The 19,644-nt window shown below is 31.9% G+C and overlaps 2 protein-coding genes across 5 annotated transcripts in view; one reads left to right on the plus strand and one right to left on the minus strand.

Moving 5' to 3' along the window:
• LOC118204165 (uncharacterized) overlaps nt 1–19,644 on the plus strand; it is an 876,973-nt gene that overhangs the window by 788,686 nt on the left and 68,643 nt on the right. The window lies entirely within an intron of this gene.
• LOC146996806 (general transcription factor II-I repeat domain-containing protein 2-like) lies at nt 10,407–11,393 on the minus strand. Its single transcript, XM_085819677.1, has one exon. It carries the CDS (start codon nt 11,391–11,393, stop codon nt 10,407–10,409), a length of 987 nt encoding a protein of 328 aa, XP_085675803.1.

Consider the following 19,644-nt stretch of genomic DNA (forward strand, 5'->3'; position numbering starts at 1 on the left):
TGTTATGTTTTGTTATGTTCGTATGCTTTTCGAGTTTCATTATTCAAAATACCTAAATTTATGCTAACAGTGATCCTTTTAAATGTCATTTGATATAAAGCGAATACTATAAACGCACTCTAAAAAGGCACTGTTTGCACTCATAATAATGCGTTATGCTTGAATACCAAAAGTGTCAAATGATTCGCTTTAATCCATTGTCATTTAAATTCTAAATAAAAAGTAATTAAATATTTTGAACCATCGAATGATTCTTCCAATTTAAGGACTGAACATATTCAAATACTCAAAAAGAATGATTTTGATTAAATGCTAAGTAAATAAGCCTAAAAAAAAGGAAAAAACGCTTGCCCGCTCGTGACATTATTCCAGTCACTCGAAATGTTTAAAAATCATTAATGAAAGAAAAAGTGTGCGAACATTCAATTTCAGCTTATGTATATTCGTTTCAGAGAATTCCTTTATTAACCCTCGCGAGTCTTCAAAATAGAATACATTAATGGCCTTAAATACGTTGAAGACAAATTATAGCAACAAGAACTATTAAAAATCCCATTTATATCTAATTCCATGTCAACTTACCCTTCTTTACCTTAAAATAATTCCATTTAATTCTAATTTTAGGACTGTGTTGTCTGGAAACGAATCAGTTAATGAGAAATCGCTGAAGTTAAATTCATTACTTACGTCACACGATTTCAGGTTATGTTAAAAAATTAGTGAAGACATCAATTTCTGAATAAGAATTTAAAAGTTTTTGCGGGCGAATAAAACATATAAATTTGTATTATGCAGAAAGTCACAACTTGTGGATTTTCTAAATGTTCTCAAAAACTATATTATTCTGTTTAAATTCCTCTAAATAAGGGGTTTAACAGGATCGATGAAATATTTAAGGTGACAATGATGTTAAAGGGTTGACTTGGGGTCGATAGTGGAATATGCGCGGGCAGTTCATAGGATAATAAAGAACCCATTGTTCACCAGAAAATATTAAAATATTAATACTCTAAAACTTATAATTAATTTTTCATTGATATAAAGCTATATTATGTATAGTAATGAAGAATTGTATAAAATATATGTGAGTGAAATAATACATAAAATTTTAACATATTTTAAAAATCAATAATACTTTTTTAGGATAATAAATTTTGCATGCATAAATTGGAATATAAAAATTTAAAATACAGGAAAAGGAGAAAACACAAGCCCCTCTCCCACAAAAAGTACGAAAGATGTAAAAACTTCCTAGGAAGATCTATTGTTATGTACATGAAAATGTTCTTTTTCAAGACGCTGAGATATTAAATGTGCCAACACGACCCATACAACCATTAAACTGCTATATTCATGATCTCGATATTATAATGAAAGAAGATCTGATTGCTTTGAAGTAGGATGTTGTAGAGTCTTTAGATTATTTTTGAAGCAGAAGACTTGAAAAAATGAGCAATACTTTCGCCGGGACTCGAAACTGGACCTCTCGACTACGCGCCTAGTGTGCTACCGTTACACGACGAAGGCATGCAAGAAGAAGTGAGAACACACCTCATATACACCCGGCTTAAATGGAGGCTGGGGGATTAAGGAATCCAGTCATCAGATTCTGGTGGTGACGAATTATTGGCCACCACCTTTTAGTTTGCGCGCCACTGTAGAGTCATTTAAAATATTTTTGGATGTCAGAAAACTGAAGAAATGTGCAGTGCCGGTGACGGCCCTCGGAACTGGAATTCTCGAGTACGCGCCATGTGTGCTACCATTACACCACGAAGGCATGCTAGAAAGAGGGTGTAAATGCCTCATAATGTTCAGGCAGAAGTATTGCTCATTTTTTCTGCTGCTTAATTCATTCAAAACATATGTGTACTTTAAGTTTTGGAATTTAAAAGTCATCCGTGAGAAATATCTCAAAATAAAATTTTTACTGAACAACGGTAATTACGTTTCATCTTAGCTGGTAGGAGCAGGTTCAAGTCAATAATTTACTACAAGAAAAAAGGAATCATGTTGAATATTCTGAATTGAAGTTTGAATGAGTGAAGTTGAAGTTTCTGAATGAAGTTAATTAAGATTTAAATTAAGCAGTCTTTTATGACAAATATTTAATACATGCATCAATGCATTAAGCGTAGCCATCGCATGGACTTAAAAAGAAATTTTCTACAACGCGAGTCTTTTTATTTTGTTTCCGAAAACTTGTTTTTATTTGTAAAATTGAAAACCTAATAATACAAAAATTAATAACACATAAATCAAATAAATCTATAAGATCTTGGTCTTCTTAAGAAGCATACAATTAGATCAGGGTTTTAAAAAGGCAGCTAGCGACTTTTCGCTGCATCTTCTAAATACCGCGAGACAGGGAAAGGGCGTAAAGGACCTTTTTATTAATCCAGTTCAAGTTTAACATACAACATAAACTCGTGTTTGCAATAGTCAAAACTTTTGCTTAAAACAAATGTATGGATAATAAAATAAGGTCACTAAGTTCATAGTATAACCAACGCGCAAGCTGGCTCTGACCGAAATCGGCATGAACAAGCGTAATGGTAAGAATAACTCAACGCCACAGAATCTAATCGAGCAAATCAAAAGTTAGAAACTTAAAGCTTTGAAGCACGCAGAGCACGCTCTGATATCACCTCAAAAACCTTTCTTTTAAATACTTTATTCATTCTACCTAATCTGAATATCATTCGAGCTGGAAATTTACATTCTGGCAGGGAATTAAAGAAAGGCTTGATGGGAAAGTAACTGGTTAGAAAATTAAAATGAGAGCTTATAAACCCTTTTTCTCAAAGCTTTCGTTCAAATTCTTATACTTATCATTAAGTTGTTTATGTGCAATCATTTTTTATGATTATGTTGCCTGCTGTATATTATATTATAGAGGAAAATGTAAGAATGAAGATAATAATTTTTTGAAAAACTATCGATACCAGATCTTGGGATTCACTGCTCTAAATAACGCACTAGCATTGCATAACCAAATCATCATTAGTTGGTCGTCTTAATTCTATTTAGAGAACTAAGCCATTTCCGTTTTGAATTATAAGGTCTTTTATCTCTCCTTTCCGCTTGTCTTTGTGTTGTAATTGGAACCACACTCGACGCGCACGCGAGAGGTCCAGGGTTCGAACCCTGGCGAGCGCATTGTGCCTTTTTCATGCCTTCCTGCGACCCTGATGAGACTACAAGTGAAGCCCGAACTTTAAAAAAACAGCAGGATTCGTCACCACCAGGATTTGAAAATTGGGTCCCTCCTACCCAGTTGCTCTTTAAAAAGGGGAATTATAGAAGGTATTTTCTCCCTCCTTTCGTCATGCCTTTATTCAGAATGGAAGCTCATTCGATGCGTATTCAGAAGGCCCAAAGTTAGGATCTCTTGCAAGGGCACTGTACATCTTTCAAGTCTTGCAAGGGCACTGTACATCTTTCAAGTCTCCTTCTTCAAAATTAAAGCATTATGGCTCTAGAAGTGCCTCCCAAACTAAATAGTGGTGGTTGATAATTCGTCACCACCAGAATTCGGCGATTGGGTCTCCTAATTCCCAGTCACTCCAAAAAAACTTAATGACTCTTCATCCCGCATTCGAAACATGCCTATCAGCATGGACATTTTCTTTGCTAACCTTCATATTGGCTTGGGAGCTCAATAGAAGCAGTAAAGAAAAATAAAATAAATGTGTGTTGATCGAAGTACAGTAATACTTACAAAATAAAAAGTTCTGAAAGTTTTAAAGTTAAATTTCAACATCATCATTAAAAACATTTTCAAGATTTTAAACGCATAAAAATTAGAAACTTCTTCCTTTGCAGAAATGCCTGAAGAATCCCGTTAAAAAAAATGTCGTTAAAAATTCAGTTTCTTATCTTTTCTAAAAATAAATCAGTACTAAAATGAATTCTAGAACTATAATAAGAAGCATATTCAATTTAAATTTCAACTTTTCTGTTTCTGTTTTTATTGCATTAAAATTTTGCCAGTCAGTTGTCCTGTAATGAGTGACGTCTTATACTGCGTTAACTAGCTAATGGATAATATTACGCTAGCGAGTATCTTCGATAGAAAATTCAATATTATCTTAATTTAATAAATCAACAAACTAATAATTAAAAATAGTAATATAAGTAAAAATCACAAAGCAATTAAAATGTTGCTACGCAGTATTCTTTTATTCATTAATACATTTAACAAATAATAAAATATAGAAAGAAATTAAATAGAGTATTAATTAATATTATTCTCCTTGGAAATCACAAGATACCTATTTTACAGTAACGACATATCATCAAACGATTAAAATAAGATTTTCTCCGCTTCAACATGAGAAAATGAGATCTATTTTTATGCATGCTGCAAATTTCGAAATCGTAGCTCTCATTTCATAAATAATCATTTTTATTGCAAAGTCTAAAAATGCAAGAGAAATCTTGCATCTGCTTTGTATTAGACAATTTTCAAAAAATTCTTATTTATAACTTAATAATGTTAGCAGGGTTAGGGAATTTTGAATCTTGCTCTGCTTTTGATTACTTCCTTATGCATAATTACTTGATCAGAAATCTTGGCATTAAAATGTCATTGCCAATTCTTAATTTTTACATTCTTTATAAAGAATACTTCATGAAACAATCTTGTTTTTAAAGTTTTTTCATACATAACAATCATCAGCTTAATCATAGCCAGGAGCTTATTTTAGACAATGGGGATGAACGACAAAAAGAAAAAAAATTCCGTAAGGGAAAAATCGGAGAAAACCGCGATTAATCGAAAGAAAGATGCGTATAAACTCAACGAATAAATTGAGAAAAAGACTACATGAAAAGACACGAAAAAATACTTTTTGGCTAGTAATGAGAAAAAAATAACGTTTCTGAAACCTCTAGTTTTGATTAATGATGCATTAGAGATGCGTTTAAAAAAACGAACGAATGAAAAAATGCAATGAGTCAAACGAAATAAAAAAAAGAAAGGAACTAAAGAGATTTCTGGAAAAGTTGTGCTTTATTCTCGCATTAATGCAAGTTTTATTTTTTGAATTTATTTATTTCAGAAGATTTACTGTGAGATTTGAATACACCTAAATGAGAACAAAAAAGCTAGAAATAGAATAGCTTTGTGGGTTCGTTTATAATGATATGTACTTTACGACGCATATTTGAAACGAAACTGTTAAAAAGATTTTCGTAGCTTTTACCTCACGCAAATTTCGTAACAAAATGTATATTATTCTACTGTATTATTTTTTTTTTGCAGTTAATAAAAGGTTTCCTGGAATTATCATTACCGTAAGTATACGTTTGAAGTTTGAAAGATATATTTCATCTTCTGAATATATACTGTATTTTGTCTTGTTGAAAATTTAATACCACTAAATGTGCCGCAAGTCATGCAAAATGTGGATCTTACAATTTCAATAATACGTAATATTATTAAAAATGTATCTAATTTGTTTCCATTTTTATGTATTGTTAACGAAATCAATAAATAAAATATTATTGCAAAGCAAATTTTAAGTATTCCGCATCTTTCATCTGCCGCCCAACCGGGATAGAAGTTAGTGACGCCGATTGCCGTACCGAAGTGTTGGAGTTCGAGTCCCGGAGAAGGCATGGATGTTTGTAAATGCATAGTGTCTTCGCAGCATCGGGCACTCTAAATATGCTGCGAGCCGAAAGTACTAGAAAGGCTGTCATAGAGGAAGAAAGATGGCAGACCCTCTGACGCGTTCCATCGGAGTGCTCTCCATCAATATAGAAGGAGGAACTGAGCAACATCGTACTGTCACCACCTATATTGTGCTCAAGGATATTGCCAACGACAGGTGCAATTTTGCACTCCTTGCGCCTATGAATTCTGTGGGCATGTTCTAATATTCCTGTCAGACAAGTGACATAAGTCACAACAATAACATATCTTTTCATCTACATTAGTGTTTTTAAATAGCAATTTTTAGCTAAATTAGTCAACTATAATTACATTCTCTGTTATGCAATTATTCTGTAAATTATATAATTAATATTCATTCGATTCGAGCACACTTTTTTTTGTGTTTAGTCCAAAAATTAACTCAAACCTATTTTTTACTGCCAACAGTTTTTTTTTCTTTTAATTATAAAAGAATAACTTTTTCTTTTGTTTCTCATTTTGTTTCTGCCTCTCTAGTGACTTCTCAAATTATCTAAAACTTTATAGATAGATTTGATATCGGCAAACAAACATCTATGAGAATCATTATTTTGCTTCCATTTAACAATCAGAAATGAAATATTTTTAGGAATGTTTTCGATTTATTAATAGCAAGTGTCGTTAAGAAGAAACAAAGTTAAAAATCTTAAAAGGCAATGTTTATGTAAATTACTATGCCTGACAATAATATTTATTTTAAATTTTGATTTATCAAAATTTTTTTAACTTCATATACTGAAGTAAGTCTATATAATACTGAAGACGTATTTCCTCATTTTTGATTTCCGTGTCCTTTAGCGAGTTACTTTTTGTTTCTAATAATTCGCTAAATGTACTGGAAATTGTGTACTATATTTTAATACTTCATTTGCAATATGTTCATTTAAAGAAAAGTAAGATACTCACGTTTTAAGACTGTTTTAAGTATTAGTATTTAGAACCGTACAATAAATAAATTAAAGCAATCAAACTACAGTATTCAGAAAGACTGAATGGTATATTTGGCGTTAAACTAGGACATATTTCTCATTCTTATCGGAATCTGTAGATTGTAGAAGATGAAAATTTTGTTTCTATACGTGAATAAAATAATGACAGTCTACTGTAAATAATGAACAAATTGAAGCCTAAGAAACAGAATGTTCTTGACAAACAAGTCATTTTAAAACTTCGTTTCGATCTTATGAGAATTCAGCTATAAAACTATTTTTCCGAGGTACTTACATCTAAAAAACGAAACTTTTCCGAAAGCGTTTTTAACTATTTTTCTAACTTTAAATATATTTTTAAACGTATATAATTTTCTTATCAATTCCATTATTAGGTATTTCATATTTGAAAGTAAAAATTAACTCTGAAGAACAAAAGTATGCAGTTGGATAAATATCGTTCATATGCAGTCTATTATGCTAGAAAAAATTATGTTACCGATATTTCATTTAAAATTCAGGGTAACCATTATATTTTTATGTCAGACTCTCCTAATATACTATTGAAGAGCAGTTTTACAGTTAAAATAGAGTGCATAATCTCTTACGGGCATAGTAGATGAAGGACCTACTGTTATAGTTGACAATTGTTGAAGCAAGAAATAATTTCTTTCTACCCTTTGCAACTAGAATGCAAAGTGGAAATCAAATTGTTTTTATGACAAAGTTTATGGCTCGAACTGTTTTATTTTGATGCTTTTAATTTGATAAAAAGTATTTACAATGAATAAGGGTTTGCTATTCGCATTGTTTCTCATATTAATATGTGTGTAATAGGATGACTTGGAGAAAACTGCAACGGACTGGCGATGTCTATTTACGTGTTACTAACTTGGAAAGACTTTACTGCGTAGTTAGAAAGATGACTCTTAAAGCGTAAGCTTAAAGACGTAGCCGCAAATTCCACAGATAATTTTATTTTTTCAGCCGCCCAAATGGTATAGTTATTAGGGAAGCCTGACTGCGATACCAAAGGGCCTGGGTTCGAATCCCGAAGAAAGCATGGTTGTAACTCTCCGTCCCTTCATAGGAGGCGATGGTGGCCCACCTATTAGGTTCCTCCATAATAAAGAGACCACCACATCTGGCCTTGTATAGATAAATGGACTGTGCTACACTGTAACTGTTCACAATCTGCCATTGGAAAAAAACTATTCCTTTCATAATTAATTCTTATCACACGTGTTCTTTTTCATTGCACATCATCATTATGGGTGAGCAATGCAGACCACAATTTTATACAGATTAAATTTTTAGAACAATAGACAATAGCTAGCAGAGGCTACGCTTGCGAAATTGCATCTTAGCAGGAAGAGAGGTAGATATTAAAGTACTAAATTATCCAGTATGAAGGCTAATGAAGAGAGGGTTTCGGTTAAAGTTGCTTATTAAGAGTAAGTTTCGGTTCTCGAAATTTTGAGTTCAGGTTCCGAATTAGCTACGTCGTCAGCTCTATGCAAGCCATGTGACATAGACTGATCTAGAAATGACGCAGTCCAGAAAGTTTATTACTGATTTTTGAATAAAGAGAGAGTAAATTAAGAGCTATTGCTAGTTTAAATTCTAATTTTGAAATTTACATGCATTGTTTTCAAAATAATTTTCCCGTGATGGAAATCATTTACAATAAATAAGGTTTGCTATTCGCATTGTTTCTTACCTTATATATATATATATATATATATATATATATATACATATAAGGTAAGAAACAATGCGAATAGCAAACCATTATCTGTATATATATATATATATATACAGATAATGGGAGAGAAATAGCTAGATATATAAGATAGCTAGCTATTAGATATAGATATATAATTAAATACAAACAAAGTAAATAACTTTCAACCAACCCATTCAAAAACTTAAAAAGTACACATTTAAAGACAAAAGTTTATAAATTAGATTGATGTACAGATTTTCATAAATGCAATTTTTAGAATCAGTCTACTGATTGAAATATATATATTTAAATTTCGGATCATTATTCTTTTGTCAGAAATTATACTAAATAAAATAACTGCCTTACTCAAAAGGGCTGTTAGTATATGAATAATTATGTTATTGTGTTAACTATGTGCGATTTTTCTCATTTACCTGACAGTAATACCAGACCAAGTCCACGAATTTCATCAAGACAACGGCTGCATCTGTTGTTTGCTTAGGCTTTCGGTACGCTATAGACTTCGAAATGGATTTTCCCAGCTTCATAACAATTTCGAAAACGAATTTCGCGAGAAACGGTTACGAAGGTTTAAAACTCCTCTTCTTTCAACATCCTCTCCTAAGAGCTTTAAGCTCGAAAATATTTTAAGTGTCCTCATGCCACAGAGACAAACATCACTGTTTTTCCCTGCAAGGGAACAACACACTTCCATTGCTGTAACAGTCGGCTTCCCTTCCACCATGCGACCATGATGGCATGACTGACTGTCTAGAGCAGGGGTCTCCAAACTACGGCCCGTGGGCCACATCCGGCCCGCGGACAGATTTTGTCCGGCCCGCGGAGAGCTAGCATACTTGAAAACTCCTTTTAGAGAACATATTTTTTATAGCAAATTAAATTTAGTTTACTGAAGTATTCTAATTTTATGTTGAATAATTATTAATATGACATCTACATTGATATGGTCATGGGCTAACTACTCATAACATTGTTGTAGGCTTATTGTTATTGTTTTTGTGATAAGTTGGATAAAGAAACACAGAATTGTAATGAGTAAAGACATGTATAATATGCAGAAAATTTAACTTCAGTACATAATAACTAACAAATTATTGAAATGAATCCAACTAACATTTTATACATTTTAAATAAAAACATAACTTATAACAAGCATAATGACATATGAAATACTAATGAGATTTATGTAACTGAGATTTTCCACTGACAATAGTTTGTAGCTGTGGACTAATTTTACTTGTACCAATTATTAAAATAGATTTAAGATGTTCATCAGTTAATTTAGATCTGTAAACATTTTTTGTGTACTTCATTTTGGAGAAGGTCTTCTCGCACAAATAAGTAGTACCAAAAACAGAAAACAGCCCACGAGCAAATTTATGCAAATTATCAAATTGTGTCAGTGGAAGACTCTTATAAAATTCCAACAAAGATGAGTTTTGATATTTGTTCTTAATTATATCAATGCACTGTAGATCAATCATTTCCATTTGAAGTTCCGGGGCTAGGGTTTCAATGTCAGTATCAAAAGGATTCTGAAAAATCTTAATTTGATTCGCAATGGCATCAAAGTCCGAGAAACGAGTATCAAAATTTATTTTCAAAGCACTCAAAGTTTCGATTGCAAAATCAATAGGAAACTCAGTCTCAGTGGTGTAGCTGAATATTTCACATGTTTTAAAATGTGAAAAACATTTACTTCGTAGTTGTGATTGAAACAGTATCAATTTCTTCTGGAATGATTTGATATTAGTGTATAAATCAGGAAGATGCTGGTTTTCTCCTTGCAATCTCAAATTCAGTTCGTTCACATGTTTTGTCAAATCAACATAGAATGCTAACTTCCACAGCCATGCGTTGTTTTGTAATTCAGTAAGAGGGCGATGCTTTTCATTCAAAAAAATTTCGATCACTGCTCGAAATTAAAAAAAGCGCTGAAGAACTTTCCCACAACTAAGCCAACGTACGGCAGTATGATAAGGTAAGTAATTTTCTCCAATCTCTTCAATAAATTGTCGGAATTGTCGGTGATTCAGCCCAAAAGATCTATTAAATTAACAGTTGATATGACTGGTTTCAGAACTTCAGACATATCCAAACATTTTCCGCACAAGGACTGTTGATGAATGATACAATGTAAGACTAATGGTTTTGAACCACCATCATTTTCTACAGCCTTTGACACAAGAGCGACCACTCCTTTATCTTTCCCACTCATGTTTTTGCCTCCATCAGTTGTAATACATTTCAAGTTTTTCCATCGAAGGTTCTTTTGATTAATGGCCATTTCAACTCCTTTAAAAATATCTGTACCAGTAGTTGTGCCATGAATACTATACATATCAAGAAGTTCTTCATGCACTTCATAGCTTTTATCTACTCCTCGAATATAAATCAACACCTGAGCAGTATCTGACACATCCGTTGACTCATCCAAGGCCAAAGAAAACCACTCAACATGTCCATTTTTGTCGAACAGTTGAGAGGATATATTTTCAGCAATGTTTTCTACCCTTCGAGCCACAGTGTTTGCTGACATACTGACAGTTTTTAATAAATTTACCTTTTCAGGGCATATTTCTTCGGCTACTGCAATTATGCATTCTTTGATCATTTCTCCATCGGTGAATGGTTTTCCACGTTTTGCAATTTCAAGAGCCACACGAAAGCTGGCACAAGTTGCAGCCTCTTGTTCAGTTTTGAGTTTTGTAAATGAAGATTGCTGCGATTTCAATCCGCGTTTCATTGCTTCGAATTTTTCTGTCCGCAAACTCCCTGTATATTTTGAGTAATTTCGAAAATGTTTTGTTTCATAATGACGTTTAACGTCATTATGAAACATTCGAAAATGTAACATTCGAAAATGTTTTGTTTCATAATGACGTTCTTTGAGAACGGCTATGCTTTCATTGCAAATCAAACATAGCGCCTTGTTACTGGACTCAATTACGAAATACTGAATGTTCCACTGATCTTTGAATTTTCTGCATTCACTATCAATTTTTCGCTTCTTTTCCATACTACTAAATCACACACAAAAGCAACAATTCAAATCAAAATACTGTTACAAAGATGTCTTAAACTTAAACACGCACAAACACGTTTTAAGGAGGTATGCACTATTTTATTCCACAACAGTGTCATAGGAACTGACTTCTGTACGTGCTATTAGCGCCATCTGTTAGTGATGGAAGGTACTACCTATTTCCGCTTGTGTCCACCAGATGTCGTGTCACGTTACTCCTCATGGCTCGTACTCTACGACTAATCTAGAAATTACAGATAATGACAGGAAAATTAATAATATGCAGTGCTGCCGTTTTGCGGACTTTAGTCCGATTTGCAGCCTTTTTTAAACGTTGCGTACTTTTTCGGACTTTTTTATTCATCAGTGGACTATTTCACTTTTTACCACCGGCAACAATGATAATATGGTTTTGGCCCTCGGAACTTACTGGAGTAATCAGTATGGCCCTAAGGCTGGAAAGTTTGGAGACCCCTGGTCTAGAGGATATCAAACTTATTGTCATCCCAGTCTGACGATAATTTTTAAAGAGATTTGGAGCACCACTTGTGCATATGTGATAAGGGGAGCATTTTTTTTTTTTTTTTTTTTTTTTTTTCTTTTGCCATAAAATTAACAGTCTTGAATTTCTCAATCTTCAGTAATTGATAAATCAAGTGTAGGAGATGAAATTCGTTTTTTCTGCTTAAAAGCTTGAGCTGCAGTAAAATAATATTTACAGGCAGTGTTTAAATGCAATGCCGGTTTTTTTCGGGGGGGGGGGAGAAAGGATTGAAGTAGACCGAAATGAATTATTTGAAAATAAATTTACTGATCTGCGTTTAAGAGTTTCCCAAAAAGAGAAACAAATATCTTAGTGCCTCAAAAGAACGAATAAAGACAAAATTTGTCTCATACAGGCAAAAGGAAAAGAGTAACATAAGAGTTGATTTACTTTATTTTCATTTAATTGTACCTTATTTTACCCTTTCAAATTAGTAATTTTCTCAGTCTGAGGAAATTGGATTGTATATCACATTTAGTATGTTGTAAAAGATGGCATTAAAAGGAAAGAGGGATTCTTTAACGGCCTGATTGCTTGGCATTTAGTGTTACCGTCCTGTCTTTTACGTTCTAAGCATCACATTTTGGTCAAAGACCGTAGGATCGATTTTGTGTGGTCGTTGCAATGTTCCTCTTTCTTTTCCCCATTTGTTGTTATACAGTCTACAAATTACTCTAGCAAGTAAAATTACGTATGTCAGACATATTGACAACTTTTTTTCTGAAAACATTTAACATGTATCTAAAGGAATTGCCAATCATAAAGTCTCGTTTAATCACAACTTGAATTTGCGTATTGTTTAATTCTGCAAGTACGACTGATATTATTGCCTTTGATTTGATTTCTAAAAGTTCTATTAAAGTGTAATATTTATGACATTAAATACTAAATTAGGCCTTTAATTTCATTAGACATGCTTTACAGATTATATCTAAGGCAGAGTAAGCAAACGAATACATCTGTTAACACGTTATTTCTAAAATAATGAATTTGAAAATTTAATACTGCGATAAAAATCGAGCAATGTCTAAATAAAAATTCTTGAATAAGTAGCTAAAAAATCAGTGTTCATTCAAATTTGGCTTTCGTTATAAAAGTATAGAGGAACAGCACGTGGATGAAAATAGCAAAATATATAGGTTTATAGTTTAATCACAATAGATTGAAGTATTTTACCAATATGAAGAAAAAATATCGTTTATCTTGTGAATTGTAATGATAACTGCATAAACCTTCTTGAACCAGTGTCCTTTTAATATAAATTAATGTACAGGAATGTGGTAATAATTTACTCGTACACAGATACAACACGTATATATCTGTAAATATCATAATAAAATGGCAGAACCGAATTACGAATTAGGAAAATTATAACCATAAAATTTCTAAAAATCGTAGCATTTTCTTAATTTTTATAATATGCAGTTTATCCTTTTCATGGTAATAAACACGATTAACGCATTTTCAGATTTGTATTTTACCATACCCATGATACGTACCGTCAACTCTCAATAATACTCATCAAAAATCATCCCGGAATGTTAATGTCTCTGATGATGATGTAATGTATTAATTATAAATATAGATAACAATAATGCCAACCTTAATTGGAATTTAATATACAGAGGACAAACTAAAGCCATTAAGTCTCGCACTTCTGTCTTTTAAATTATCTTAGGAATTCACGTTAATAGCCAAATAACAACCCTCACCATATCATTAAAACAATGTTAAGAAATCACGTTAGTATCATTAACTGCAATGATATTAATGATGCAAGCAAATCTCTCAAGCCAAAGAAAATGTGTATGTAGCATTACTTTGTTCTTGCACTCCATAATTACCTGAAAGTAATTTTAGGGCTATTGCTAAAATACGCGTTTCTGAACCGACATAATGAAAAAAAAAATTAGAGGAATAAGAAAAACTTTGAACCAAATTAATTGTGGGAAGAAGAGAAACAGTTATCCAAGTGAAATGTCCTGGAAACATTAAAAGTTCCTGCTTTTATACAAGTTCAGACATCAGTTTCATACCTCGAATTATGTTCGGCAAAGAACATCTGAGATAGGAAACAAATTAATTTTCAGTTTAAAATTAATATAAACCATTAGGAATTATTATATGTTATAGTAAAATTTATACATATATACTCTTAATGTCTTTTAACAAAAATACAAATTAATTAATTAATTATTATTTATTACTGAATGCAATTTCTAGACGATTACAAATAATTTGTTCTCCCAGGAATAAAAATGAACTTCTATTAAATGATAAAGTTAAAATATTAATCACTTTAATAACAGGGCAGCTAATATAATTTTAAGAGACAGAGTCATAAAAGGTTTTTGAAGCAGGAGACGTGAAATATGTGGACTGCCCTCGCTTTGACTCGAACCCTGAACCGCTCGAAATCCGTCGAGTATGCTTACACCACAAGGCATGCACGGAGAAGATTATATGCTCCCTTTCTAAAGGGCGACTGGGAATTAGGGAACCCAATTGCCAAATCCTGGTGGTGACGAATTATCCTCCACGAACTGTTTTTAGTTCCGTCACCACCTGTAAAGTCATAAGAGTTTTCTTTTCTTTCTTTTTTTTTTTAAGCACAGACGTGAAACATATGCAATGCCATCACCGGGACTCGAACCCTAGACCTCTCGAATATCCGTCGAGTATTCGAGAGTTCAGGTACATCACAAGGGCATGCAGAAAGGAGAGAGAAAATACCTTATAAAAATTCCGGAATTATCTAAACGATCTATGACTGAATAAATATGACAGTTATAACTTTGCTGTTTGAATTTCTAAATGGGATTTTTTTCTTTGTCTAAACATTTTTATCGAGATCTCGATAATCAGTAAATGAACACTGAAAGTGTTATGAATATGTTAATTGTTTTTTATATCTGTTCAGAAATAATCCAGTAACTGACACTTAGCTCTAAAACGCCAAATTGAAATATATTTTTCGGATAGAAAAAATAACTGTATTTCCATCAAAAGAAGTAAAATAGTGTGTCTTACTGTAAAGAGGAATCTTACATTTTTCTGTACTCGAAATATTACCAGTTACTCATAATATTACAAATACCAAGTACTGACAAAAATTAAACGTTTGCCTTCTAGATGAGAAATAAGTCATATATTAGATGAAATTACTTTAAAATTTGGTTTAATACATAAAATATTTAACGCATTGGAAACAACTTGAAAATAAATGACTCGGGTACAGGAAAGTGGTAATAAGAAGAAGAAGTCATTGAAAAATTTCTTGACTGCATGCTGTTGCTCGGAGTTGAACGCGAGACTTTCATATTATGCAAATCGTATACTAACGACTACACTCTTTGATTACTGCTTTTATTTTTTTATCCCTCCCACCACTTATGGCGACTTGAAAAAAAAATCAGACTACACCAAAACAGTCAGTCTAAATATACTGACGAATTGAGTCCAACTATTTATTCCAGGCGTCATTTGTGGAGAGGAGAGTTATATGGAGCAAAACATCCTTGAAACCTTATAATCCATCACAGTTTTGTCCACAAACAAGTTTCGCAGAATTACTGATATTGTATATCAACATTAAGCAATAACAATACATGAGAAAGATACTTTTAATTTCTTAATACTTTTAAACATGCATAAACTTTTATTAGAAGTATTTTCATGCCATGATAATTTTACAAAACTGCTCTAATAGTTATTTGCAGCAGCTTTCAGATGCCATATTATTGTGCTATTTAAATTTATTTTCTATAGAATTTGATACCTTGGGTTCTTTCCACCTGCACCGTTTTGGTCTTATTAGCCCAAAGGGCGTTATTTCAGAAGGGCTATTAATTTCGTTTTCGAATTTTTGCGTTGGTTTACTATAAATATCGGTTCACTTTTTAAATTGTTGCCTCCAAATATTAGAGCCCTGTGTAATATTTAAAGAAATTTAATAATGAATAATCTGGTTCAATGTATATGTTTCTCGCAATGTGATAAAACAATGGTACCTAGAGCCATCAAATTTTAATAACTTAATCCACTGAATATGAGCATCTGGAATTTGAAGTTTATTTTATTATCGATTTCATATTTTGTAACAGTTTAATGACTTTTTTATTAACAAACTTAACGACTTCAAATCGAGCAATTGCAATACTATACGGAAAAAAATTTTCTCCAGCGCGCGAGACTGTGTATCGGAGATTCTAAAGATATGGTTATTTTAAAATTATTTTGCGGTATTGCTGTTGAATTGAATTTTATGGTTTAAGTGTGAAGAACATGATATTTAATAAATAAAGGCAGCACACAAAATGTTAAAAAACTGCCCTTCGGGCGTAATTTTGTTTGATAAATTCTGAATAAACAGGTAATGTCTTATTGAGAAATGAAACATAATTTCAGAACAGAAACTTAAATGCCTTCAGATATACTACGATAAGAATAATATTATCTTTGCTTTTTAATCTCCACAGTTGAAAACAAAGGGTATATATTTTAAAAAGATATTTAAACAAAAAAGCGGTTATTACTTTAGAAACTTCAAAATATTTCACTTTAAAAAAGTTTATTTTTCAATAAATGTTTCTCTACAATAAAAGTTAGCTCTGGAAGGATGCCAGAAAAATGGATAATTCATTTTTGGCAGATATTATACATTGGATAACCACAGTGGCACGTTTCAATGCCTTGGCTGTAGATTTATTATTGTTAAATTTTATTGTATCTATTATTTATTTTTAAAATAGGATAAGATAAATAAATACTTTAAAGAGACTTTATAACAGAATTATTATACAAACCAATTTTATAAGAATCATAAGAAACAGAATCATCGCATCTAATTAACAAAAGCTTATCGAAGTTCTTATGGATTACTTGAAGCTATAGCACGTATACTTCGCGAGTGACAAATTAAAATATGCCTCAGGAAGCAGTCTCTAAAAAATATCTTTCAACTTCACCTGTTATTTATTTTTCATTGCGTACGGGTCTGTAATAGATTGAATACACAAGCCCGATAATACGTCAATAAAAATTTAATTTTATCAAACGAAATTTTCAGAACGGACTTTTCCACAGAAATATTCGTACAAGTGCTCACAGTGTAACCAGTAGTTAAACTTCAAACTATTAAGAACGTTAAACACAACGCAATGCAAAGGGTACCTATAGAGAAAGTTAATCCGATCTCAGGCTGAAATCGCAACAATAACAACAGCATCTAACTAAAAAACTAAGAGCAGATGCTCTCTCTTTGGCCTTAAATAGTTTTCAACCGGCTGCGATATATTTATCTCACTTTTTGCTTCTAGAAATTACAGGAAAGCAAATAAGAGTGGGGGATTACGGTTACAGTTAGCGCATCAGTCAATTACATTTTATTCAATTTCAATACATATAACAGCGGTACAGGGACCGGACACAAATGTCGCCAATAATCGCAATAATTTTGGAATAAAATAGGTGGCCAAAATCTTTTCAGTTTGACGATGCATCGCCAAATTACTGATTACTCATTTACTCTATGTTAAATGCACTTCGCTCTGTATTCTTACTTTTCTGGCATAGATTTCTCTTACAATTTGTCTCGCGCTACATTTCACAGAAAAATACACCAATTTTACTTATAATTCTACTAAAATTACCTATCTAAGTCTAAAATTCATAACATTGTATAATATACTTTCGAACAAAATCATTTGAAGAATATACCAACTAATATATGCATCAATACGTTTGAATATTTTCTTCCTTTTCTACCCTTTCCTAAGTTGAATTAGTTTGAATAGTTTAGCCGATTGGATCTCGGTTTTTTTCCCCTCTTCAGGTGGCTTTTATTTCAGGAAGAACAATAGGAAGTGTTTCTTTCCCTTTTAGAAACTTTCGGAGTATAGCCGGTAGCACATCTAGCTAGCAATTGGAAGACCTGCATTTCTCATTCCTTCGAAAACAAAAATTATTTTTCATATTTCTTGTTTTTTTTAATTAATAGCTGAAGTTTTAAATCTTTGCCTTTTTCATTCTTTTTCTTTTGAAGTAATTTTATGGATTATTGCTGTAATATTGTCTTTTTCGCCACAATAAAACTTCCTAATCTACCCAGGTATTCAAAATCTAGTTACAATAATACATATAAAGGCTTTTCAGCCAAGGCACAACTCTTAGTTATTACATGAATTAAAAAGAAGCAGGAAACATTTACTAACGAGGCAATTTCTGCTGATAATAGTTCGGTTTTTATTTTAGTAGATCGTTAATTAAACCTTTCTCAGACTTCTGTACAATCATGATGAACCAAGGAAAACACTTTTAAATCCTAAGCATGAACAAAGGAAAAGGAAAGATTTTACTTATACAACAGGCGTAGTCCAAGGCATGAGAGCAAGTAGACACACATTCCAGATAAAAATGGATAAACGTGGCTAATATTTCCCACATGAAAGTATTTTCTCTTAATAGAGGTCAAGAATTCCACTACAGCGGTTCTCGAAGATGGTCTCACTTTTCCATTCCCGATGCGTTGGGATTATCCTGTTAACTCTTCTCAGCGCGAAGCTGTGCTTCTTCGTGCTCATGGAGGATGAAGTCATTCTTCTGGAAGGCACAGCTGACTGTATCATGGCCTTGAAGCGAAATCAGTTTCGGAAGGTCACGTGATCGAAATAGTCGATCTCTTTCTCTTTACCATAATCCCGGAGTTAAAGTTTACCGAAATAATAGTTTGTCTTAAAATAAATATAAATTAATAAACGTGAGTAGGTCGTATGATTTACATTAAATTTTTCATACTTCAATATTTTAAAGGCGGTAAAAATGTATATCTTCAATAATTTTTAAAACAATTTGTACTTCGTTTATGTAACTAAAAATATCATTGAGAATCACCACATGCGAACTTCATTTATGTAATTTTGATAAAAATGAAATCCATTTACGTAATCTGAATCAAATTTATTGTCAAAATAATATAAAATCCACATAGGGGTGGAATTCAATAGATTTATGAATGTAAATTTTAGATTTTCATACTAGTAAAATAAATATTAAGGGAAGAATTATTTTGTAAAACTCCATACCGCTACCACCGCATCAGTTATATAAATTTTTAGAAGACAAATACCCATAGTCATCTCTCTTCACTACATTCACTAATAAAATCTGCATATCTCAATTTTATCAAAACAGGAAAATGAATTAAAATTCCTTAAATGATAGAAAATTTGAATATAAAGATGAACTTACATGCATGTTGTACTATAAATAAATCTTTCAAAATAATATCAAAGAACTAAATGCTAATTGCATTTATAAAAAAGGGAGGCCATCTATTTGTACTATTTCCAATTTAAATCAAATTCCAATCAAATTCACTTTTTCCAAACCATCCAAGAGGTAAGTGATTAGGCTTGGTTTTTTTAAAGTGATTTCTCCAAATTACAGGTCTATTCCACTATTAAAAATAAATTCATAAAAATTGAAGCTGTACCATATACACACATGCTACATATTATACATAATCTATGCAGAAACAAAGCATAAATCAAAATAAACAATTGAGTTATTAACTGAAATTAATTAAATTTTTTAACATTTTTATATGAACATTTTATATTGATTTTGTCATTTTTATATTTTGCATAATTATTTAACATTATTTTACAAGTTATCAAACATATTTTCTAACCGAGTTTGTAA

The sequence above is a fragment of the Stegodyphus dumicola genome, chromosome 6, assembly GCF_044657685.1.
Source record: "Stegodyphus dumicola isolate Sdum_Otavi_A_Nest chromosome 6, ASM4465768v1".
Taxonomy (NCBI): domain Eukaryota; kingdom Metazoa; phylum Arthropoda; class Arachnida; order Araneae; family Eresidae; genus Stegodyphus; species Stegodyphus dumicola.

Excerpts from the sequence above, each read along its gene's own strand:
- LOC146996806 (XM_085819677.1), bottom strand. The coding sequence starts at position 11,393 with ATGGAAAAGAAGCGAAAAATTGATAGTGAATGCAGAAAATTCAAAGAT.